The sequence below is a fragment of the Argiope bruennichi genome, chromosome 10 (assembly GCF_947563725.1).
Source record: "Argiope bruennichi chromosome 10, qqArgBrue1.1, whole genome shotgun sequence".
In the NCBI taxonomy this organism is placed as follows: domain Eukaryota; kingdom Metazoa; phylum Arthropoda; class Arachnida; order Araneae; family Araneidae; genus Argiope; species Argiope bruennichi.
Genome location: NC_079160.1, coordinates 71,555,542 through 71,581,513, shown reverse-complemented (window position 1 = coordinate 71,581,513; position 25,972 = coordinate 71,555,542). Strand labels below are relative to the sequence as shown.

The 25,972-nt window shown below is 28.7% G+C and overlaps 1 protein-coding gene across 1 annotated transcript in view; it reads left to right on the top strand.

Annotated features, from left to right (window-relative positions):
- The window catches only part of LOC129988674 (acetyl-coenzyme A synthetase, cytoplasmic-like), a 64,286-nt gene that overhangs the window by 10,339 nt on the left and 27,975 nt on the right, over positions 1-25,972 (top strand). Inside the window, exons 2-6 of the mRNA XM_056096944.1 lie at positions 15,280-15,371; positions 17,176-17,279; positions 19,720-19,792; positions 21,673-21,748; positions 22,685-22,805. Coding sequence (XP_055952919.1) covers positions 15,280-15,371; positions 17,176-17,279; positions 19,720-19,792; positions 21,673-21,748; positions 22,685-22,805 — 466 coding nt within the window. The remainder of the gene's footprint in view (positions 1-15,279; positions 15,372-17,175; positions 17,280-19,719; positions 19,793-21,672; positions 21,749-22,684; positions 22,806-25,972) is intronic.

Below are 25,972 nucleotides of genomic sequence, written 5' to 3'. Positions count from 1 at the left end.
GAATGACTTAAAGAATTATATTTTAAGCTGTCTCATTCAATAAATACAATACTGAAAAAAATGTATCCCTTTTTGATACAGCCCTTCTTCAGTACTATTAATCGTATTTAGTAAAATATTTTTTACATACTAATTAAAAAAAAAACTTTCATCTTTTTGAAACCAAAACCGGCTGAGTTAGGAATCTTTGAATATCATTATTTTACATAATTTCAAGGGATGCATCAAAGAAGGTAATCCAATCAAAGGATTCCGCTTTTTCAAATAGTGCATGGATTGGTTTAAAATGATGAAATTCGAATTCTCATTAATTCGGTCGGTTTTGATGGCAGAAGAATTGAACCATATTTGTTTGAAATATTAATGTGTCAAGAAGATTTTATTAAATACTAGTCGATTTGGTGACCAATGGATTCACCGGGGATACTGATTATATTGAATTTTAGGTAAATCACTTAAATTCATGTCCCTGAACCCGTCAAACTGCCAGGCATTAAAACCCTTTTATTTTAATTGACTTGCACATATTCTATATATTGTGTACATAAACGTTCTCTTGGAGCTTAATCCCATAACATCAGAGAGCTGTTAAAAACATAAATGTGTGGTTCATTTATCTTCTAAATTAAATAGTATTGTAACTTTATTTTCTTTTATTTATCGTATGACGCTACGCTTATGTCAAATAAAATCCTTCATTTTTAGTTTTCAGCAATGGAAGAAAAATCAGGTATTAATATTTGATGAAACAAGAAAAACGGATTGAATTTCAGGACAGGAGTGTTATCTATTGTTGGAAATTAAGCAGAAAAAAGTGCTTTTAAAAACTGCCAAAATTTATTAAAAAAATTATTGCTATTACAATTAAACTAATATCACTAGAAAGATAATTTTTAGAATTTTAAAATGACGTAAATTTTTTTTGTGCTGTAATACTTTTGGAAGTTAAGATGGGAAAATGCCAAAATTTCGCATAATTTTTAATTAATTAAAATTTTAAAAAATCGCACCTTACTTGCGCATTTCTAGCCTCCAAGTTTGATAAATCTAAGCGAAACTCTCTTGATTGTAGAGCATCAATGCACACGCGGGCGTGGAAGCACATACTTGTGTTTATTATTAGTAGGAATAAAACCGCCGGCGTCCTGGCATAGGGGAAGATCGTCTTCTCCATGTTATGGGCGTCCCGGGTTCGAGTGTCGGTTTGGGATGGTTGTTCTTCTGTGTTCTATCTGTGAGGTCTGTAAATGCCCCCCCCCCCTGTGAAAAGGGGTTGTGCAAGCGATTATGGCGCATGAAGTAGATAAGTCATACTCTTGGTTCTAGTTAGCGCTACTGAAAAAACAAGAGACGCTCATTCGGCTTAAATCGCTGACAGATAACTGTCAGCGGGCTTGTAAAGTGCCTTAAGTCAGAACAACAGAGATAAAATCAATTGCATTTCAGTTTAATGGCGTTATAATCACATGACACACTTAATTTAGCAAGGCATCTTATTTCGTAGTATCTTACAGGGTTATATGCAGTGTCGACTTTAACCCAATTGGACAAATTGCTCCAAATAGGGTTTCACAATTAAGGGACTCTGCGCATTAATTCCTTCCACTCAATTCAATGACATTAGAAAAGGCATGAAAGCGCCTATACCAAGGAAGCCAAAATTAAAGTTAGGTGTTTAAAAATGCTAATTCACTTCAGCATTCTTATGAATCTCTGTGTTTCGATTTCTCTAGTTCTGAAAATAAGGAAAAAACATTTGTATTATGTCAGTCTGTCTGTGAAGACAATTACTCACAAACTGAGTCAAAAACTTATTAGTTGTCCATATTGCGAACATTATATATTTCAATCAAATCTTGTACGAAATCAGTCAAAGATAGATAATATGTGTCTCTTTGTCTGTCCGTGGGATTCTGAATACAATAACTCAAGAAACAACAGATAGTATAATGGATGAATAGGCAGATGGTTTTAGCAACAAACTTTTGATTTGATTCATTGAAGAGTTTATAATCTATCTATGATTTTCGTTTTGGGAACATGGGCACTATAAATCAAAAACACAAATATTAAAACGAATGTCATTTGATATGTAATATTGACAACAACATTATTGATCTGCATCCAGCTTTCGATCCAATCCTTCAAAAAGAAGACGATGAAAATGCATATTCGGTTTCTCTTCGCTGTATTATGAAACATAAAGCTCACTATATTGCATCAGTCTACGAGAAAGTCGAAAGGTGAATAATCCTCCTGTTTAACCGATAACTCTTTTAATAAGAACAATATATTGACCTAATAACAAATAAATTCTCCTTGTTTTCAATTTCTTGGTGTTACAATATTATAAAATTCTGCCAAATTAATCTGAGCTTTATTTATTCTGATCTACACATTAATATGGGCATGATGCTGTTTTTATTAAACTGATGATGCTCTATAACTTTGAATTGATTTCTTATTTCATATGATTTTTGTAAAACACACACACACACACACACACAAATTACATAGTCAGTTTACTTTAGCTAGACTTACCTTTCACGACTATACCAGTCATCATTCTAAAATAAAAAAGATTAGTATTAGATTAGCATGGCTCCTTGTATAAATGATGCAGCTACTTAATGGATTAAAAACAGATTATTAAGCGCGCGTGCGTGTTTTCTCACTCCACGGAGCTGACCACTGCACCTACAGATACGAAATTTGGTACAATAATGTTTTGAAGAGTAAAAATATACAATTCTGAACGATTTTTTCAAGATTTTAATTGAAGTTTTAGTCAATTAAAAAATAAGTAGAATTTTGACGTTCTTTTGATTGTAATGCTTAAAAATATTATCGCTACAATATAATTTTTTATACCGCCAAATTATTGTTAAATGCAAGGCATTGTCTTTTCCGTAATGCCAATGTAGCTGTCCGTTTACTTCGCTAATTTCAACAAAATTTTAAAAATATTTTTATGCATAATTTGCGACAACACTTTACAATTTAAACAAGTTTTTAATTATAAAATGTACCTTCATTACACACACTGGTCAATATTACATTTGACGGTAAATTTAAACTTGTAAATCAATTAATATTCTTATATCTAACCATAACAATATAAAAATCTAAATAACATAAATTTCTCTTAAGTCTTATTTGTCTCTCATTTAGTGTTTGGCAAAATATTGTAAGTCATATTAATTTATTTTGTTCATATAGTGAGCAATTAACTTCAATTTAATGTTTAATTTTAGTATGTTAAATTTTAAACATCAAATCGATGAATTCAATATTCATTAGAGAATTCAAGTGTTTGATTTCATACATAATTGAATTTTTACTTGACTGGAGATTTTCTACAAGTATTCTTACTAAAACTTATTTAAACATTCGATTTAAACCATTTAACCATAATGAAAATAAAAAAAATGCATTTCTTCAGCAAAGAATTATTTAAATGAAGTCTATTCCTTGGTTAACAAAAAAAACTTCGGTATTTTGCAAAAATTAATGAATTCGTAATATAATTTCAAGCTAATCTCTTCAAACTCTTTACACTATCAAAAAAAAACCCATTAACTATTGTTCAAATTTTTTACTGCAAATAGATACTGACATCATTTAAAGATTAGCCAGAAGATAAATAATGTTCTGGTTAGGATTTTTTGCTTTAGTGAATTGTAACATTTTAGGTTCGAGAGACTGGAAGTAGATTCTGCATTATAATAAACTGAAGAAATCTTAATATTTTTTCTAAAACAAATAAACATGATACATAAAGTATTTCAGCTATGCGTCAATAATATTCAATTCCCAGAATATTTTCATCAAATTTCTCATCTTCAATCAAAATTTGAAATTAAGGAAACTTAATACAAACAATGCATTTGCGTTTCTTAGCTTAGTTCAGTTATACTAACGCACCGTTTTAAAGTAGCATAAGGTTGTTTCGGGATTGATTGCAGAATTCTGAACCACAGTCAGATGATGATCACAACACCTCAGCTGGAACATCCTTCACCAAACTTCCGCACCATACTAGCGGGTAAACATTTGGCCCCGATTTAGCGTGCACCAGAACCATTTACACGACGGTTCTTCGGTGAAATTGGGTCTCGACCCGGAACATTCTGATCCCGAAGCCGAGACCTTACCACCAGGCCACCTCGGCCCTTCACTTTACTTATTTTCAGTTTGGAAAGCTAATTGTTGTTAGCTTTGCATGTTCTGTTGATCTTTGAGGCCAAAGAACTTACAAATATTAAAGAATGGTTGGAACTATGGATTAAGCAAGTTCCACAAGAATAAAATTTACTTTTTCACTAACGTTTCAAGCACTGGAAGACAATTTTTAAACTTAGCTATTAGAAGTACTTATTATACTAACATACAAAATTACATTAATTTTTTTCTAAATTACATTAAAGCTAACCTACATAAACATAGTTATGTTCGGAGGTTAAGAAGCATCGAGTTCAAGAACTCCGTGTCCTCTACCGCATATCGGCATATCAAGCATAAAAATGCATCGCGAAGGCATAATTGTCAGAATATATTAATAAATTCTGGATGAATGCTTAAAAAAAAATCTAAAAGTAGCTGATTCATATACGATGAGTAATTTCCACTTTTAATAGAGGCAAAATATTTTTTACTTTAAGTTCAATGGTTGTGAAAAGTTTTTACTCGATGACAATTTTGTGTATTATAAAATTCCCATTTATTACTGCTCTCAGATTGCTTTCGATTCATTTTATAGCATTAAAAAAGTAGCTACACTGTCTCTCTTAGCCAATTCGACTGATGAGAAGTATTGGACACTTTTAATAAGTAAAATAACCACTAAAGTGAAGAAGAATTTTTTAAAAACGCAAATTAGTCATAATATTTTTTTCACAGCATATAAGACCAAACTACTTAAAAAGAGTTGCGATTTTATTCTTAAGTCGTGAAAAGTAATTCCATGAAAATCTTTCAATTTTTAAAGAGTTTTAGATGTTTTTGAAAAATTGTACTTGCATTTTAAGAGCTATTTTGTTCCATTATTTATAAACATCTTTTACAGAAATGCTATGATAGTCTATATAATCGAATTTTAAAAATTATATATGAAAACTGTTAGATTTTTTTTAATTTTGTTATAATCAATTTTAATTTTCATTAGTTTAGTTACTTTAACTTTAATATATAAACTGCTTGACAATATAAAAGTTTCGATCCAAAATTCAAAATTATTGGAGTAATCATTTTTAATTAACTTCATTTTATATTTATTCATTGTTATTTTTAATACATTTTGCATGAAAAATATTTAAAAACTTCTCGACGAAATTATGAATATTTGCATTCTTGTAATCATAAATTGAATTTCAATTAATATTAATCCTTTCTTTATTTATAAACTAGCCGCCTTTGGCGACCAGCCGGTTCGCCAATCTTAATGTTCGTTAAAATTTTAATAATAAAATATTTTATGCAATTTCTACTTTAATAGCTTCTTTATCAAAATATTTTAAAACTTCAAATTTTGATTATCATATAATTCATTCATAATATTATAAAGGCCTTTAGTCATAACGTAATATGTATCTCTCTCATTTTCTGTTAGCACCCGTAGAATTTATGCTTTAAATTAAAGTGGAAAGAATTAATCTTCAATTAATATAATAATATTTTTTACTGAAACAAAGCATTTTTTTATAATCTGGTTACTGAAAATAGAGTCACTCAGCGTTTAAACTTTATGGTCACTAAAGAATATCTTTTTTAATTTATGTAATATCTCAAGAGTTGGTCAACAAAATTTTCTTAGATTCATTATGAGCAGATCGATTCATTAACAATGTTTAAATTTAAATGCATCAAACACTATGAAAATAAAACGAATCGTTTAAAATAAACGGTTGAAAACAGGTTTTAAAAAAACTACTTAAAAAACGATGTACTTAAAACTATAAGCATATACAAAAAATATATAACTAACATAAATACAATTTACTTACAAAAGCATGCAACTAACCCAAAAATAATTTAAATCATCCATTGATAACGTTGTCATGGCAACAATCAGAACAGAATGCGCATGCGTGAATTTTCTTCGCCGGTTACGTAACGCAAATACGTGATTTTTTCTACGCCAGTTGGGGTAACGCTATGCCGATTAGAAATTTTTAATTTCCTTTATTCTGTTTTATTTTAGTTCAAAAGTACTTCAGAATGAATCTGAAAGATCGATTCATTAACAATGTTTAATTTTAAATGCATCAAACATTAAGAAAATAAACAGAACCGATTGAAATAATCCGCCGAAAAATTTTAACCCTAGCCTCATTACTGTTGGGAGAAAAAAATAACTGAAGCCTTTCTCGTTTGGCGGTGGGGAAAATGGAAGATTTTTTTGGCGGGAAAGTTAGTTTTTAATTAATAATTAAAATTCTAATTACAAATTCGAAGAAAGGAACCCCAGGTGCACATTCCCAACCTCCAAGGTATACATGTACCAAATTTGGTAGCTGTATGTCAAACGGTCTGGCCTGTAGAGCGCCAACACACACACACACACACACACATTGAGCTTTATTATAAGTATAGATGATAAGGCTCTAATTTGATTGAAAATGAAATTTACTTTTTCTGGACTCTCCTTAACGATATGAAGTTGGTTCGAAAATTATAATTCTTCTTAAATAATAATAAAAAAGTTAGCAAATGTTTCCAGAATCAGGAACGTGGCCTTTTTCTCGAACTGAGAAATCCTATTCCAAGCAGGGGCCGCGGTGGCCTGGTGGTAAGGTCTCGGCTTCGGAACCGGAGGGTTTCAGGTTCGAGATCCGATTCCACCGAAGAACCGTCGTGTAAGGGGGCCTGTTGCACCTTAAATCCGTCAGGGCCAAACGTCCTCCCGCTGGTGTGGTGTGGAGAGGTGGGTGCCAGCTCAGATGTCGTCCTCGTCATCTGACCGCGGTTCGAAATTACGAGGTCCGTCCCAGAATAGCCCAAGTGTTGCCTCAAACGGGACGTTAATATAACTAAACCTAAACCTATTCTAAGCAATTTTTGGGATGCTTAACAGTCATTAATAGGCATTAAACATTGAAAGGATACATGATCAGTCAATGAAAAGTTTGCTTCTCCAAGATGATACAGACACGCTTATAAAGTAAGATGAAATAAAATAATAATCTGCCAGCATGAATTAAAAATGTATCACTTAAGATTGCGGTGTTTTTTTATAAAAAAGACTAAGGCAAATGTTTAAACGTCGGAAACAATGTAGGACAAGGAATTAGTATATGTATATAGCTGTTCCAAACGTTAATAAAAAAATTTTCCTTATTTGACGATCACATAGAATATATTAAATTGCAGCTGTTTAAACAGTAAAAGTACCTATATGTTAAATGTTTCTTAAAGTGCTTAGTATTATATACATATTAGTGTTAAATATTAAGTTTTAAGTAAATAATACTATTTTGAGTTTATATCTTTTAAAATAATTTTAAACTTCCACAGAAATGCTTTAATCTTCTATCGCTTATTAGAATATTATAAGAAACCAGCGGGAGTCATCACCCCAAAACTTTCACACATACTCTGTAATAAAAATGTTATCCCAATGATCGCCTTGTATAGCACTGGCATACAGTAATTACGAACTATTTATCTTTAGCGTGAATTCAGCAGTTTGGCATGAATCTATCGAGTGATTCTTGGAGAGCGCTTTGTGATTAATCCCTGGCATGTATCAAAAGTATCCGAAAACCGTATTTGGGCTTCAGATGCAGTCTTGTCAACTGAATAAAGCTAAGTTTTGACATAAAATTACAATCAAAGTCGCAAATTTCCGTATTAAATGTGATATATTTAAATCATTGCATTTTTGAGTTAGTGAATTTACATGTTTCTGAAAGTACGGACCGACAGACTGTCAACTTCTTGATGGATTTCGCACAAAATTTTATCAATCTAGTTCTCTTCGTTTTGTAGTTATCGTGTTAAATTATATTCGAACAGCTTTTCTCACCAAGGAATTTGTACAAAATTTGATAGAAATCAACAAATTTGGTATAAAGACAGTATAACAAATTTCAGAAATCTAGCTCAAAGCGTTTTCGTGTTATCTTTGTCATATACAGAAAGACAGACATTTTCTAAAAGTATGTTTTTCGAACTCTGGGTGGTTTAAAATGTGAAGGTTCGTCAAAATCTCGAGTTCGAATTTTTTGAGGATTACTATGATTGATTCTCTATGCTTCATATACGAGAAAGTGAAAACATAACTAATATCTTTCTTTACTTAATCACATACTTGACTGTGATAGCCTAAAAATAAGGACGGGATAAAAATTGGCAACCAGAGAGTTTTAACCAGTTAACAGTAGAATTTATTTTTTAAAATCCTTCAAGTTCCAGATTTAAAGTCAAGCGATGGCGCATTTATATGTCGAACGCTATACAAATGGGTGCATAATAATTTTTTGAAAAAACCATAATAAAGCGAATATGATTTCATTTTTATTAGATAAAAAAGATCAATCGAAAAAAGATTAGACATCGACCGCGCCAAAATGCAGTTCCGGATTGATATTTATATACGTCCAAACATATTTAATTGGATAATTTCAGGAGCCTCGTTTCGCCAAAAATATGCTGTGTTGTGAGTTTGGTACTCCTTAAACTAAAGAGGATTGAATGTTCCCTCGCTCTTATGACATCAAGGCTTGTACAAAAGAGCGATTTAATGATCATCCATATATTTAACCACAATTAAAAATTAAGAGGCCCATTCAAAAATAAACTAGTTGTTGTGTTAATACTGCTCATTAATACAATTTTCATATTTACGTAATTTAGCTAAAAGAGTTAACTTAAAGAATTCGCATAAATTTGGGGGAAAATAATTTTGAATAAGAGAGGATTTTTGTAATTACTTAAAAGATTTTCCACTAATTAGCTAATATTAATTTAAAATAATTATCTAATTTTAAAAACACGTTAGAAATTTAAAGGAACAAATAAAATAACTAGACTAATCACTTTAAGTAACATAAAGAAGACAAATAATTTTTTTTTGTGACAAATTTGAGATTTTTTTTAAATCAAAAAATAAAAGCTAGAATTATTAATAAAGAGGAATTACATTTAATTGAAGACTACATTAAGGAAGTTTCAAGACAAGCAATGAAATATTATGTCCACAGAAAGCAAATAAATTAACTGGGTAACAGGTATTTCATAGATTATTCAAAGCCACTTATTAACAACGTAATTTAAATAGAAAGGGAATTAAATGTTTTTCAAAATCGACATAGGATGACTTATCATCCAAACAAATCTTAATATAATCCGTTATCTTTCCTTATTCTTATCTCATCATTAAAAAAAACTGTGAGAGGATAAGTGCCATAAAACTATAGTTTCGAATAAAAAAAATAATTCGAATTTATTTTGATTACAGATATAATTCTAATAGGGTTTTGATCGTTGGAAACTTTTTAGCAGAAAAACGCAAATCTGTAAAATTATTAACATGGTACTTCGGTTGAAGATTTTTTTTTTGTTTCAGTATTTATTTGAATAGTCTTAGAACAAAAAAAATTCCAAATAAGTACACAATAAAATTACACTGAAATGAAATGATTGAATTTTAATCAATATGAATTTATTTATTTATTTTAAAACTAAAAGGAAAAAAAATTCCAGTACAACTTTTTTTAACAGTCTGCTGATTCTTTTTTAAAGCTACAGAGGGTTTTCGATTTCTTAATAAGAATCCGATCTTTTACTATATCCTTACTCACTGTTTTCTTTATATATTGTATAATTAATATTTATTGTAAGAAAACCATCTAACTCTCCGACCCGCCACGAAGGCACACGGATTTAAATCATAAAAACTGAATGACCGGACCGCTGCAACAGCAACATTGGCGGGAACTGTGGTTGAGTCCTAAGGGCCGAAACCGGCCACGGTACAACCCACCCCGAAGGAAGTACGTCCCGTCATCGATGGGAGGAGTCAGATCCCCCACCTATTAGTGTACCCTCCAGGGTGGCGAGATCCAACCACCATGCCGGAAGCATCTCATCCTCATTTCGAGGTGCCCCCTGGGGGGTTAATATTTATTGTAAAAATATTTAGCAAATGAAAAGTTATTCCTAGGAATAATTGCTTGATTTGATTAATCAGATCTTAATTGGCGCGATTATAAAAATAGCGCTAAACTTTTTCCGTCGTCTTCTTTTTAAACTTATTTACTATGTATTAAACATATATTCATGTATTATCTACTTTTAAAATAACAGTCTGAATGCGATATTGAAAGATTTTTATATATAAAACGTTTAAATAAAAATTTAATGTAATTATAAGTTTGCAGCAAATAATGGATGCATTTTGTGGGAAGACAGCTGAAAATACATCATTTATTCAATTGAAAACTATTAATGTCACTGAACTATAGTTTAAAATTTTTAGATATATATACCTTTCGGTGTCAAACTTAAAAAGAGATACCATTTGATTCTAAAACACCGAAGAGATTGAAAAGAAACACCAGCAAAATACTTTCACGAAATCTATTTAAAAGCATACATTATTATGAATATACCATTTCATTTTCTGAGTCAAAAGTCCTTCGATTATAATAAATTTGTTATATTTTCTTAGAGACACCGTTTACTTTTATTCTGTTGCTTACTTCAAAGAATGAAAATAACCCAAGTCTGTGATGAAAAAATTATCGGTAAAGCAAGTGGTGCTTTTTATAGTTATTTAGATGCTGATTTCTGTAAAAATAATAATAAAAATCATCATATACGATTTCATCATAACCTGCAATCTATTTTTTTACAAATTTAGCATGTCTCGAACAAAGTATTATTTGTTTGTGCTCTATAAACATATTCATGCACTTAAAATAGTAAATTGGTGGATTAAACTACTGACCTTCAAAGAAGAAACTATTTCAATCCAGAATATTGCTCTGAATTGGATCATTGCCTATTAAACGCAACATTGAAGACAGAAGAAATTGCAGTTTAAACCTCTCTTAACGAACACCTCACATAACGAGCGATTTGCATAACGAGCAAAGCAAAATGAGAAAAAAGTTATTCACTTGGCGAGTGATGTTTCGCACAACAACTGGCGATGAAACATACTGAATTAGCTTGTATCAGCCTATATTGAGCTTCGTTTTAAAATGTCCCTTTTATCTAATTTTAGAAGTTTGGGCCGAGTACGCTGTCGAACATAAATGCCTGTGGACCTTAATTAACGAGATTTTGTCCCTCGCAAAATTATAGGCCTAGAGCTGGATAGCAACGACATCGATGGATGAACATAGCTTACGGATGAGTTTTGTGGAGCAGCATTCCAGATTACAGAAAAATGCTGCAAAGAATAATTAGTCAAAAGAGGAAGAAATAATAGACGTAGCAGAGTATCAACCTTCAGTGTAATAAGGGAAATGCTGAACTAGGATATAAATGCAGTTTATTTGGATTTATGAATTTATGAAATGGCAAACATTCCCGATTTCAACTGTTTCCTCCCTAATCTTGATCACTTTGTAATTACTGTATGATTAATCCTTAAGTGATAGAAATAAATAGATTTCATTTTTGAATCAGCACTAAGTATAATATAAAAATCAGTTATTAAAATTAAAACAATTTTTAAAAGGGTTTTTTTTTTTTGCAGTCCTATGTAAATAATGTGTACATACATATCATTCATGAGTTACATCAATGGATTCTTTAATAAAAGTAACGACTTCGGGTACCAATTTATGCTAGGTTAATACCGTTTTCCCATTTAGTAGCTTGCGATTCCTTTTAACATTCAGATGGTAGCATTCAATCATTTTTACACCATCTTTCACTTGAACTAAAACTCCTACAATATGCAACTATGACACCAGAACTTGAAACAATAGAGAATTAGGTATTGTCAGTATATTGCCTGTATATAGACAATATACAGACAATACCTATACTGGTGATTTTTATAATACTTAAATCGACTCCACATTTGCCATAGAGGAAGCAGGTTTTAAATAGTTTGATTCTGATTTTCATTTAGTGTTATGTAAAAGAACTCAACATAATTCCTTGTCTTCCCTCTGAAATCTTTGCCCCGTTTTTTTATATCAATGCTATAAAGGATATATATTTAGCTGCTTGTATTTTTTAGCGAAATGGTTCAATATAAAATATAAAAAGTTTTTCTTTTCTGTCGGTGAAAATAACGAACTAAATAATATGTCTTGACAGTCTAAAAGGTTATTATTCTTGGTCGAATAACATAATAATATAACGATCGACAGTATAACAATTAAATCCATATCCTGGCATTATTATGATTGATGATTTAACTTATTACTCTTTAGAATCTAGCCTTTTAATTTATAATCTTATTATAGATATTTAAATCATTTATATTCTCTGTTCTTTCCTATTAAACTATTACTTTTTTAAAAATGCAATGCTTTGAACTTATCACTTTAAAATTCCTAATTCTTAGATTTCCGAAATAGATTTCTTATAAATATTATGAATTCGGTTAGTTATTTATTCCTTAATATTAGGTTATTTTAATTTTATTAATTTATTTATATGATAATATAGTAGTCATTTTGCCTACTTACTATTATATTATGTTATATTACTTAGCCAAACAATATTTTCTGTAATACTTAAGAAGATAATTAAAAAAAAGGGAAAGGGGAGGAAAAGGAGAAGTTTCAGTTTAAAATTTGAAATATTTGTAGAATAACAATACAATACTTAGTTACATTTAGATTAAACTTCTGTTTTAATAATAGATTTAATATTAAAAGGGCATCTGTTGTTAAATATAATTCATCTTTACTGCGATCTTTCTATTGTTTTATAACTGAAACTAACATTTTGCAAACTTTTTTTTAATTTCTCACTCTAAGATTATTCAAGTTCAAACGCCTCAGAACATTTGAACACCCGAATTTCTTTTTCAATGAGAAGAAAAATGCCTTTCTCCTCTTCAAAATGACATCCATGTTTTAAAGAGGTTAATATCCAAAACAGAGCCCCGGTTAGCTGATGGTTTTTTAACCATATGAATGCTCGGACTTTTTTTTAAAGCTTTCAGAAAACCTCTTTATCGCACAAATTTATCTGGACGGTGCATCTAACGAAGAAGCAGTTTCGATAGCGTAATCCGTCGGCCATTGTTATTTTTCTTAAAAACTATGTAAAATAACAGCTTAATCTAATTTGCAGAATAACAATCTATCTCAAGACTCTTTATATTAAGAAAAAATATTTTTTAAAATTTCTTTTTCATTTGTAGTCATTTATTTTGATAGTTATTAGTCTCTTTTCTACTTTGTATAGTTAGTTTTAGTTTAATTACTTATTAAAATATTTCCCTGGGCCTGCGAAAATACCTCTCCCAACCACATTGTTTTTCCAGAGAATGAGCAATAATCCTATAATTCCCCCTCCTCCTTCGCTGGAGGAGGGGGAATTATAGCTGCTGTGCCTACCTGTAATTCACCTTATTGGGATCGGCTTATTAGGCAAACATGAGTGTTATCATCGGAGCAACATGCAGAGATTTATCGCTCAATTTCATGTCAAACGACTAATACTGAAAGATATATGAATCTCTCTCTCTCTCTCTTTCTCTGTATGTGTGTGTGTGTGTGTGTGTGTGTGTGTGTGTGTGTGTGTGTGTGTTGTGCGTGCGTGCGTGTGTGTGGGGGGGGGGGTTCATTTCTAAGAAATGTTTATGTCCATATTATTTTAATCTAGTTTGTAATTTTCCTTGTTGACCTATTTTCCTTTTTTTCAGTCGCCCCACATTGTTTTGTATGGAGCATACTTTCTTAAATGCTAATGAATTTCTCAAGATCATTTCGGAAAAATCCATTCTTCAGATTTGCTGAAAAATATTTTGTTGATTTATTTTAATTGATTGATTTTTACTTTTCTTTTAAATATATTGTATTGTGTCTAGATTCTTACATTCAACAGCTCTAATTTAAATACATAGACCTTGAGAGGGAACAAATGATATATTATATAGAAAAATGATAGTTTATATAAAAATGTATGAATGAAATGCCACTCATATATGCTAATTTTTTTCAACTCACGATCTCTTTTCTACAACAGCACACAACAAAACTCCCTGTCCTTCACTTGCATAATAATAAAAAAATATATGTATTTTGCACCAAGATTTTTCATAGTTTCAATTATAACATTAATGTTAGTGCGCGTTGCGAAGATAATAAATATATTTTTTGTGCGCATGTTATCTGTGCCTTATAATTTTAAAACAAATTTTAAAAATAAGTAAAAGTAAATAAATCATGCCTAATGCATTAGCATGTCTCAGACAAAAGGCTCAAATATCCTTTAAATTTTTTAAATGCATATTATCATTGCAATATATTTAAGAGGAAGTTTCAAAACTAGAATGAAGGCAAATAATCTAAAAAATATAGCATGCCAAGATATTTTGGTTTAAAACTCGTATCTTCCTTCCTTTTTTTTTATTTCCATGAATCTTAACAAAGGGAATTTTTACAAATTTTCTTACTTTCTATTTTCGGCAATTATTTCTGAAATGCAAGAATGAACATTTTACTGAAAAAAATCGTGAAGCTCTGTTAAGAATTGCTGTTAATCAATGTGTTAATCTGATAGATGAATCAATTTGTCTTTGCCCGAACGTATTTTAAACCACATTCATAAGATTGCTCATTTTTACAATATTAAGGATTCTAGTCCAGTTTTTTTTTTTTTTTTTTTTTTTTTTTTTTTTTTTTTTGACTGACATAACGATATGTATCTGAAAAATGATAAATCTGTTCATTCTTTTATCATTCTCAATCTGCTCATTATTTCTTTGTTTATGTATATTAATTAAATATGAATTCTTATTGCAATTTTTAGAAGAAAAATTTTCGTTCTGTAAACGATGTAGATAAATTTTTTAAAAACCAGGTTATATGAGATTAAAAATATTATATTACACAATGTTTCAGCTTTACAACTTATTGTGACTTCCATAAATTACTGATTAGTGATAGATGTCTTTCCTCATATACTCGGTAACTCTATACAGTTCCTACATGTAATATTAAATAGGCTCTATTATATAATATTGTCCAAATGTTTGAAGGAATAAAAAATTCTGTTAATTACATGAATTAACACGTAGCAAAATATGACGTATATCCCACGTAGTAAAATATTTCAACAATATTTTTCGTTTTCTTTTTCTAGGGAGGGAAATGATCCTCAAGATAATGATAAAATTACTTACAGAGAGCTTCTACGGAGAGTTTGTCGTTTTGCAAATGTCCTCAAAAGTAAAGGTAAGGTTAAATCATAAAAAATTGGTTTTTAATAATTTTTTTATCTATCCGTATTCTAATTTCTCTTGACTTAGTAATCTTTCTTACTTGATTTACTTGTAATTAATTAATATAGAGTCTTTTCTCTGATCATACTATATTTATAATGTTTTATTCGGAAAAAACAATTCTACGGTAAGATTTTTCTCCTTAAAATCTAACTATATAAAACATTTTTATAAATCAGTTTCCATTTAAATCTTAAAGATATATTTCAAATTTTACGAATCAATAAAAGTGAGTAATCGGTAATTTAACTTTTTTTTCGTTGCAAGACTGTTTGCATAAATTAATTGTCTTTCTTATTGTAGTTTGATTATCTTTTATAATGTTAAGATATCATTGAAAAGAATGAAGAATACAATTTTTCATTTGAAAATAAGCTACAGTTTTAATATTCATCTTTTGAGGGCTGGTGTATTTTGTTGGTTAAATATTTATAAAATATAAAATTTTATAAATATTAAACTTTTCAACCTTCGACTACTAACTGGCCATAGTTAGCCATAATTATTTTAACTATCTGGCCGTAATTAGTGTAAATACTTTCTAGTAAAAGTATTTACACTAATTTGTTGGAGAGAGGAGGGGCTAATAGACCATCGTGTCTCAACTTCTGGCTAAAAATTGATTTGGAGAAAAAAGAAATCTGACAAATTTGTTTAATTCGAAACCAATTACCTTCATTTATGTAGAAAACAAAGAGAAAATGATTTTAAAATTTCCGTAGTCAAAGGAGTAATTAAAAAAGGGGATTAATTATTAATTAAAAAAATCCTTAAGGTCGTAATTTTTATTAATTATAATCACTGCGTGATAGCTATCAATTAAAAATTATAATGATTAATAATAGAAATGAAATTAATTTGACTCACCTGATTATGAACAATTAAAATTGAATTATTACGATTAAATGATTAATAAAAATGTTTAACCTTAACCTAATCAATATATACTTTGTAAGCAGATAAATATCCTCAAAAATAATGAAGATGAATTATAAAAATTCATTTTTTAATCATATTTTATAAACTATTATTAATGATATCGCTAAATAATAACACTGAGAAAATAAAAATTTTATTTCTTTTCAACCAGAAAAACAGGAAAATAAAATCAATTTCTAAATCGTCAAATCTAAAAATATGTAATTTAAGTTAGGATATCTATGTAAATAATTCCAATTATGTGATCTTCTTTCATCAGTTTATGCATAACTGATGCAATAGAAATTTTTTATGAGTTTTAAATAACTTTCACAACTCATATCGCTTTTCATCACATGACGCTGTCATCACATGGCGCTGATTATACAAATTGTTTCTTTATGACAACTATTTTCAATATCTTCTATTGATATAAAAAAAATTTATGCATTGCTCATCACAGAACGCATAATAGAATAAGAGATACATTTATTTTTTTATATGAATTCCTATTTATACAATCTAAATACAATATCAAGAATTCTATTATTATTCTATTCTATTTTTAACCTAAACACTTTATCAAGAATTGTAACAATTTTTACATCAAAAATTAAATAAATGTGTATTTAAAACAAAACTAAATCAATCAATTGCAATATCTTCACAAAATAAAGTTTACATGTTATTACCAACAAAAGAGACCTTGCATTGTCATGAGAAATCAATATGATTAATAAAATTCATTTCCAATTAAGACACGGATCATTCCCAAAGATGAATTGCACTTCGTACTTTGATATATATATTTATTTTTCCCATTGTTTGAAATTTCATAGGTGTGAAAAAGGGAGACATGGTAGCTATGTATATGCCTATGATTCCTGAACTTGTTGTAGCAATGTTCGCATGTGCCAGAATAGGAGCTATACATTCTGTTGTGGTAAGTTTGGCTTTAAACATAAAATTTTGAGTGAATTCTATAAATTCGTTTTACAAATAATTTTTATACATTTTTTAGATTTTTAATTTATTTTTAAGGATTCAGTTTACACTTTTCTACCGACTTTTTCTTGTTAAAAAAATATGTTTAAATACATTATATTAAAAATATTGATTTTAAAAAATTCAAAAAATTTATTAAAATTTAGTTATTTTATTTAAATAAAGAAACTATCTCACTCACCTCATATAAATCTTTTGCATTAACATCCTGCATTAATCTGATGGAAATGATTCATGACGCATATGACTCGAAGATAACTTGCTTAGATATTACTTTCGTTAAAAATCCACCTTGCAATGACGAAGATGATCCATCCATTTTCTAAATAATGAAATCGGAATAATGTGATACTTTATCTTTAAAAGAATGTGAATATTTTGAATTTTTACCAATTTATTTAAAACTAAAATATGTGGTATTCACACAAATACGACATTATTTAATTGAAGTATGTAATCAATTAATGTACTTAAAACAGAATTAAAAAAAACTGCCGTCAAAATTCTTGAAACGTTATTTATCATTATCACTCATCTCTGTAATTATGAATCGGATTACAGTCATTTATCCTTGGCTTATTATCCCTATACTTATCTGTGTTAAGTATTAATAGTAGAAGCAGCTTGGCGAGAGTTTTCGGCACTAAATTGTGTATAGGGATTACTATGCTGTGATAAAAAGTCAATGACTTGGAGAAACCCAAAAGCTATGATGATATTTTTTATCCAGTAAATATTTAAGATTCAAAATAGTTAAGAAGAGAAAAATTGAATATAGCAATTTATAATTACGGCATTCAGGTAAAATATGTATAATAGAATTGTCCACACTTCAATTAGAACAACTGCGAACTCACTCTTTAAAAAGTAGATATCCGTGAATATAGCCTGTGTGACCAAAGCAGAGAAGAACCAATTAAAGTTTAAAAGATATTATAAACTCATGACTATTTTAATTGTATGTAGCTATTTGAACTTTAGAAATCTAGATCTTAGAATTTCAATATCCAAAGCAATAAGTATTATTTTGATGACTTGTATTAGAGCATTATAAATATTCGCGCTACTGATCATTCCCTTGGTAACTACAACTAGGTGGATAAATACATTGCAATCTATTGTCTTATATCGGTAGAAAGAATTCTATTTAAATCAGTATGAGACATGAAGAGGGGGAAATGATGGCTGTTGTAGAAATCACTCCCAACCACAAAATTAAAAAACAGAAGCAATTTAGGAGACAAGATACTGCGTTTTAGAGAATGGAATGCTCGTATGAACTCATGTTTCTGTCTATCGTTATTAAATAAACAGAGGTACAGATCTGAAATAAAATGCTCGATCTGTTGCCCACCTGAGTCGGCATTTCACTAAATGAAAGTCACTATGAAAAATATTGAAAATTGATCAACCAAACAATTAAATTCTTGTTGAGTGATTGTATTATGTTGAAAAGATATAGCAAACTGTAATTAAAGTTTTAATGTGGACCGGCAAATTTTGTAAAATCACTGAGAAGTACAGGTGGCATATTGGGAAATTTATTTCGATTAACTTTAAATGTATTCAATCTTCATTACTTGATATTAATTTCCAGCATATAATCTATGCTTCGGATTGACACCGACTCATTATTTTGAAAAATATTAAAACGATTTAAAGTATACGAGCTGTTTTAAAAATTACCATCATTATATTGAAATTCCTAAAAATTATCCCTTCTTCAATCTTAAGTTAATTCTATATAGAAGTTTATATAAAAAAATGTCTTATAAATGAGCATAAATTGTTCGTGAATAAAGAATTACACATATAAAATCTCCGAATAAATTTTATAAATTTTTCTAAAAATTTACAAGAACTCCATGTTGAAGATCAAGGATATATTTTTTCAGATACCGCTTTTATTTTTTAAAAAATTAACTTAATTGCACTTAAAGATCTACCTTGCATTCGTAAGTCATGTTTTTTGTATCTAATAACAAAAGCAGCGAGCTATCTGTTTATTGTAGATTTATGTCTAATAATACAAAAAAGTTTTATGTATAGTTAGATAAATTAACACATATAATAAAACAAATAGATTTTAAATAATCTCTATTAACGTTGAATTCCACAACGAATTACGTGAACGAATAACGAATTACTGCATTGAATAACGTGTTATTCAATGCAGAGAGATATTACTATCATCTAACAATCAACTGTAAAATATTAATATGCTTCTTAGAAAAAATGTTCTATTCCAGTGAGCCGACATTTCTGTTAAAAAAGAATAGAGATTTATGATAAAATTTATATTTTTCAATTTCATAAATGTTGTGTGCAGATTCAGTTCTTGTACATGCATACAGTTTTTCCAATTTTTTTTTTCATAGTTTGGAGGATATTCTTCTGAATCTTTAGCTGATAGATTATTGGATGGAAATATTAAAGTATTAGTTACAGCTGGTGAGTTTTATACTTCAGATTTATTCCTTTATCTGAAAATGCATCAATGAACAATAATTTTAATCATTGCTTTTTTTTACATACTGGAAGCGTTCATTTAAAAATTTGTCTTAATTCTGTTGTCATAAAAAATCTATCCTTTGAATTATGGTCATTAGAGAAATCATTGCAAGATATAGCAAAAAAAACCCAACATAAGCTCTGAACGACTTTTCTAAAAAGTTTCATTAATTTCTTAAAAACATTTTTCAGCCTTTTCAATTCAAATAAAAATGCTAATGATTTTTAAAATGGGAAAGGCAGCTGTCTCGAAGAATAGAAGTGCCTATCAACATAAAATTTACAGGAAGATTCAAAGACATGGTACGTTTGCAAATTATTTAGAAGCAACTGTTTGATCTACTTGAATCGGACTTGGCTTTCTCAAAAAATAAACGTATAAAAACCTACTTTTCTCTTTTCGGTAGGTATCCATTTTTTAGGTATTAAAAACTGTTTGCTTTTCTGTTTTTAAAGAATGTTGTTGATGTTCATTGTAATTAAGATTTATTATCAAAATTATAATAATTTTTTTTAATTCTGGGAGATTTCTTCAAACTTTCTGTGCATACAAGTTCTTTTAGCACATAACGAATGGAGACGCTGCTTCATATTCTAAAATTCATTTGGTATGATTAGAAAGGAAATGGTGATCTGGTAGTTAATGGTTATGCAAATTAGAACTGAATTTAGTTTTTATAATTTAATTTTTCTTCTTTACTAACGTTTACAGACTCTAATTACTAAATATACGATCCATCAATATATTCTTAAAGGATAACAATCTTTTAATATTGATATCATTTTGAACATTAATCCCGAAAAAGAATTTTTACTTCCGCTTTTATTTCGTAATATATATACTTTTTAAGCAGCATTTTGTAAGACTGGTACCATTCAAAACATATTTTTCAGCCTTATAAATAACAACAACCTTATCTTATAGCTTTATTAAATATCAAAAATAACAACCATGAAATTTTATATAAATGCATTCCATATTTAAATTTTTACAGTCAAGGAAACCAATATTCCCGTGTACAATATGGTAGCCATAAACGACCAGCTTATGCATAATGTAAACAAATTCTGTAATAATTGGTTAGCATGGATTTCGCTTGCGAGAAATGTTTTAAGAAAGGAATCAACTCATACATACAACTATTATGAAAATTCACTTCAGAATAGCATACCTTAAAAAGAATGCAATTTGGTTAATATTATATATTTGACTTACTTTTTGAATTGTTAAAATATGATAATATAATTTTATGAAAAAGTATAATTAACAAACACTGAAAACAAGCTGTAACACATTCTGTTTTGATTCATTTTTGTATTCGTATTAAAAAATCTTACTTTTGTATAGCAATACGATAAAAAAAAAATATTTTAAAACGCTGACACTTGCAAATTCTAAAACTGCAATTTTGATATATAAGCATTTAAAGAAAAAAAATCACTTTAAAAACATCTATAACCCTGGATAAGATTTTAACTACATCTTGTAAGCTAAGTAAAGTACTAATTAAGAATATGTAATACTTCAGAATATTCAGAAATAATTAATTCAAATAAAACTTTAAAAAAATGGAAATATAGAAGATCCTATAACCCTTGAACACTGTCTAGTCCTAAACATTACCGCAGCAGACATTTCATTAAAAGATATATGATCATTATTCATTTAAAGATAAATATATATATAAGTGCTTTATGTAACAAAAGAGTTCAATTATATTATTAGAATTTTGTTTTTAAAGAAATAATGCTTTTTTGGGCCTTTTTATTTTATAAAGTACCAATTTATTGTTATTATTATTGTTATTAAATGTCCATAGATGGTGTTTTCAGAGGAGCGAAGTTGATTCACTTGAAAAACATCGTTGATAGAACTGTTGAAATATGTAAAGAAAAGTAAGTACCTTCATTAAAATAAGATTCTATAGTCTTACTATTTATACAAGTGATTCATCATTATGCTAGTCTTATTTATAATAATACTTTCGTGATTTATAAATAAAAATTATTGACTGCAGTGAATGAAAATAATTACATAAGAAGTGATATGATTTTTGACATAATAACGTTTATAGAATGAATACTAACCGGAAGGTGTTGCAATTGTTAATTGATATGCATGAAGAAAAAATCGTTCAAAATGCCATTGATTGATTGATTGATTTAGACCTTCCAAATTCGGCACGTCGTTACTTCTTGGATAATAAGTGTTCATTTAGAAAAAAATTCAAAATTTCAATTATATTTTTTATTAATTTGACATTAATTAACATGTTAACATTTTTTCTCGTACGAGTAGCAACGGTAACAAATACATACATTGCTAGCTGCAAATTATCGTTACTATGATTAAGAGCAAATGTTTTTAAATAATATAAAAACGTTTTCTCTTAATCATAATAACGATAATACAGATGGATGAAGCCTAAAAAAAGGTTACGACTACGATGTTTCGAACTAAGAGTTTCCTATCCTATAAATTTTGCTTATTAAAGCTCCTGGTAGTCAATATTATGTCGGGGTTTTTTTTTCTGCGTTTCCAAAATAATGATACTAATCGACCTTTTTGATTATCATTTAAAAATAATTATATCAATTTTCAATTATAAATGCATCGAAGTACTTTTTAATTCATTTGTAAATTTATAACTCAATCTTTACATTGGAAAAAAAGACTCGTGCACGTTGGTGAGCGATACTTTAATAGGGTATATAATTAACAAAGTATACCAAATAATTCCAGTTTATTCATTACTTTAAGCATTCATATATCATAGTACCACATAATTTATGAAAACTATTAATGTGATCGACTTTAATTTTATTACCTAGGAATCTCCATGTTTCCGCTGTTATAGTTGTTGAACATCAGATGAACTTATTATCTACAAAAAGAGCCTTGAGTCAAGCAAGTGATTCTCAAAAAAACACGGTTAATGGATATGATATTGATGTAAGTTATAACTTTTTTAATTTAAAGTATGAAAAAATAATGTATTTTCCTTATTCAACATTATAACTCAGAGAGCAATTAATAAGAAAATTTTGATAATTCCTGTTATTAATTCCTTCATTTTCAGTAGCAAATCAAACATCTAAATAAAGTTGATATTAAGTCATTAGTGAAAATCAATTTAAATGACGAAATTGCGTATAATAATTGAAAAAGTTTCCTATTTCCTTAGTAATATTCTTATCCTCATGTAATTTCTTACATGAGCATGAGTTTTCATACATTCCTATTTCCTTAGTAGTATCCTTATCCTCATGTAAGTTCTTACATGAATCAGAATGAGGAAGAAATTTTGAAAATCGAATCTAGTGAACAGTTATGTCGTCTAATTAGGAGAAAATATAAATTGTTCTTTGGGATTAACAGCAAAAAAATAAGTATTTTTATTTCTAAAATGTAAGATTAACCCATACACATTGATACACAAAAGAGATCTAATTTTAGCATTTTTTTATAATATAAATTGACTTCCTGGTCATTTTGTTTGACTGCTTTATGAGACTTGTTAAATGAAGTGACAGGCATCAGCGTCTCTTTCCTTTACATTAAAATTAACTCACGCGAAATCAAAATCGTATGATAAATGTTAAGTGCACGTCGTCTAAATACAAGATATGTCTAAAAAGTTCGGTGAATGTATGGGGTATCTCAAAGCAATGTAAGTTAAAATGGAGAAAAAAAATGGACAGATGTATCAAGGATTTCAAGAAACTGACACATATTACTTTGCTACGGGCAGTCGAACGGCGTGTGCGCGAAAATCCATGTCAAACTGAAATGGAGAGATGGATAAACAAGGAGTTTTGTAAGAAGGGAAAATCATCAACACCGAATTTTACGAAATCGTTTTGAAGCGCTTGCTGCTGCACATGCAGCATTTTCGCTTATAAATATACAGTAATTGGAAGTAGAGTTTGTTGCATGGCAACGAATGTCTACATATTGCTATCCTTGTGTGCAACTTCTTCCCTTAACGCCATGTAACTGTTATTGTATATCCACCGTGCTAGTCTAATCTGGCGCTTGTTGATTTCTTTTTCCCTCCTCACCTCAAGAAGATCCTGAAATTTTTTGCAACTTTACAAAACATCCGACACCAAGATCTGTGTTTCGATTGATTCTAAAAGAGGACGTAATTAACAGATTCAAGCATTTTTATCAACGATGTCAAAAATATATTATAGAGGTCAAAGGATGTTATTTTGAAGGTGAATAACATATTTTGTTCACCTTTCTGTTTCCCATATTTTGTTTTATTTGTTTTATATTTTTATTCACTGGACCTTTCAGGCTCACCTTGTATGTAACTCAATATTGAATTGTAAGGCACTTGCACTTATTATTTAATATTGTCACTGAGTAACATTTTCAGAATCATTTGCTTAGAAAAAAATTTTTATTCAACATTTCCAAGTGAAAATGCAAAAGTAGAAAAACGAAATTCAAATGAAAGCATTTTTCCAGTTCCCATGTAATTATCCTGAATATTAAGAGAGTGGAACGGAGTCATTCGAAGAGAAATGTTTTTTATACTATAAGATCCGTATTTTTTTAACTACAAAAATTCTTCCGTTTCAACCGATATACACTTCTTTAATACTAGAAGATGGCCCGCTTAAGGAGGCTGTTATTCTGTTGACATTATATCGGATATGATTGTCACAGATTAACAAATGAAAGCTGTACCAAAAAATTTCATGCATACTTGGAGTTTTAAGAAATAAAAAGAAAATTATAATTTGTTACATTTTAGATATAAACATGTATTGTTATTAAAAGTTTTGTTTCCTTGTTTCATGATCTTCCCTATCTAAAATTCAAGAATATTCAAATCAAAAATCATTTTTAAAATCGATTTGAAATAAATAATGATCCTCTAAAAGCGAGAAACCAGACCTGATATAGGCTTGGGACAAAAAAAAATCTGACCTTCAATAATTAATGAATTCTATCAAATAAAAACACCAAAAAGTAGAATAAATATATTTAAATGAATAAATTTATAAAGTGCTTGAGAGATTAAAAATATTTAATAATTATGACATAAATAAAAATTATCTTATCTTAATCTGAAGATAGTGAATTAAATTAAGGAATGATCTTAAGGTATTTCATTAGTTGATCAAAAAGGTATAAAAATTCTAGTCGCCTAGTTTTACAATTTGAAGGCTTGTGGTAGATAGATATTGGGGGCGGGGGTAATTTTTTTATAATTTAAAATATTATGTAAAGGGATGGGATACAAAATGTTTCCATTCTTAAGCATTTTAATACTGATGTGAGAAAATTCCATACATTCTCATTCAAGAAGCAGCTTTGTAAATGTTCCTGGGCATTCCATGTTATTGAATTAGGAAAATACTCTTTTGAGAATATTAATATATATTTGAATCAATTCAACATTTAGGTAAAAGAAAAGGAAATAATGGAAATCAGTCAATTTCATAAATCATCATAAGAGAGACTGAAAAAAGGCTAATACATAGAATACCATCGAATATATTTTTATCATTTGAAATAAACAAGTTGGAAATATTTTTTTTTGAAATGAAAAGAATTCATGATTTGAAATCTAGTTTTTATAAAACGAATTTCGATTATCCGTAATGATTATGGTTCCAAATGACTCAGATAATCTGGTACTTGTACATTATTTATTAGATAAGGAAACTTAATAAAACATTTTCAGTCTCTTTCTTAATCTTGTGCATGAAAAATCTGCTACATCATTTCTTTTTAAACATTTATTGATAAAGAAAAGTGTTTTTGCAAAAAGAAATTTACAAAAAGCCGTACCATTATTACTTTTTGAAAGGTATTTAAATGGTCAAACGATAATCCAGGATTCAAATGTACTCGTAATAAACTGAGTTAAAAATAAAATTAGAAAGTAATATATAAATTTATAATAATAAATAATATAATAAATAATAAATAAATAATTTATATAAATATATAAATTTTATATAAATAATTACTGTTGATTAACTCATTCGTTTCAAATTACATAATTGTAAGAGTTATTATGAATTAGTTTTTATTTATATTTCTAATAATTTTCTTCATTTGTATTTTCAATAATTTCACTGCTTTTAAAAAACAGGTAA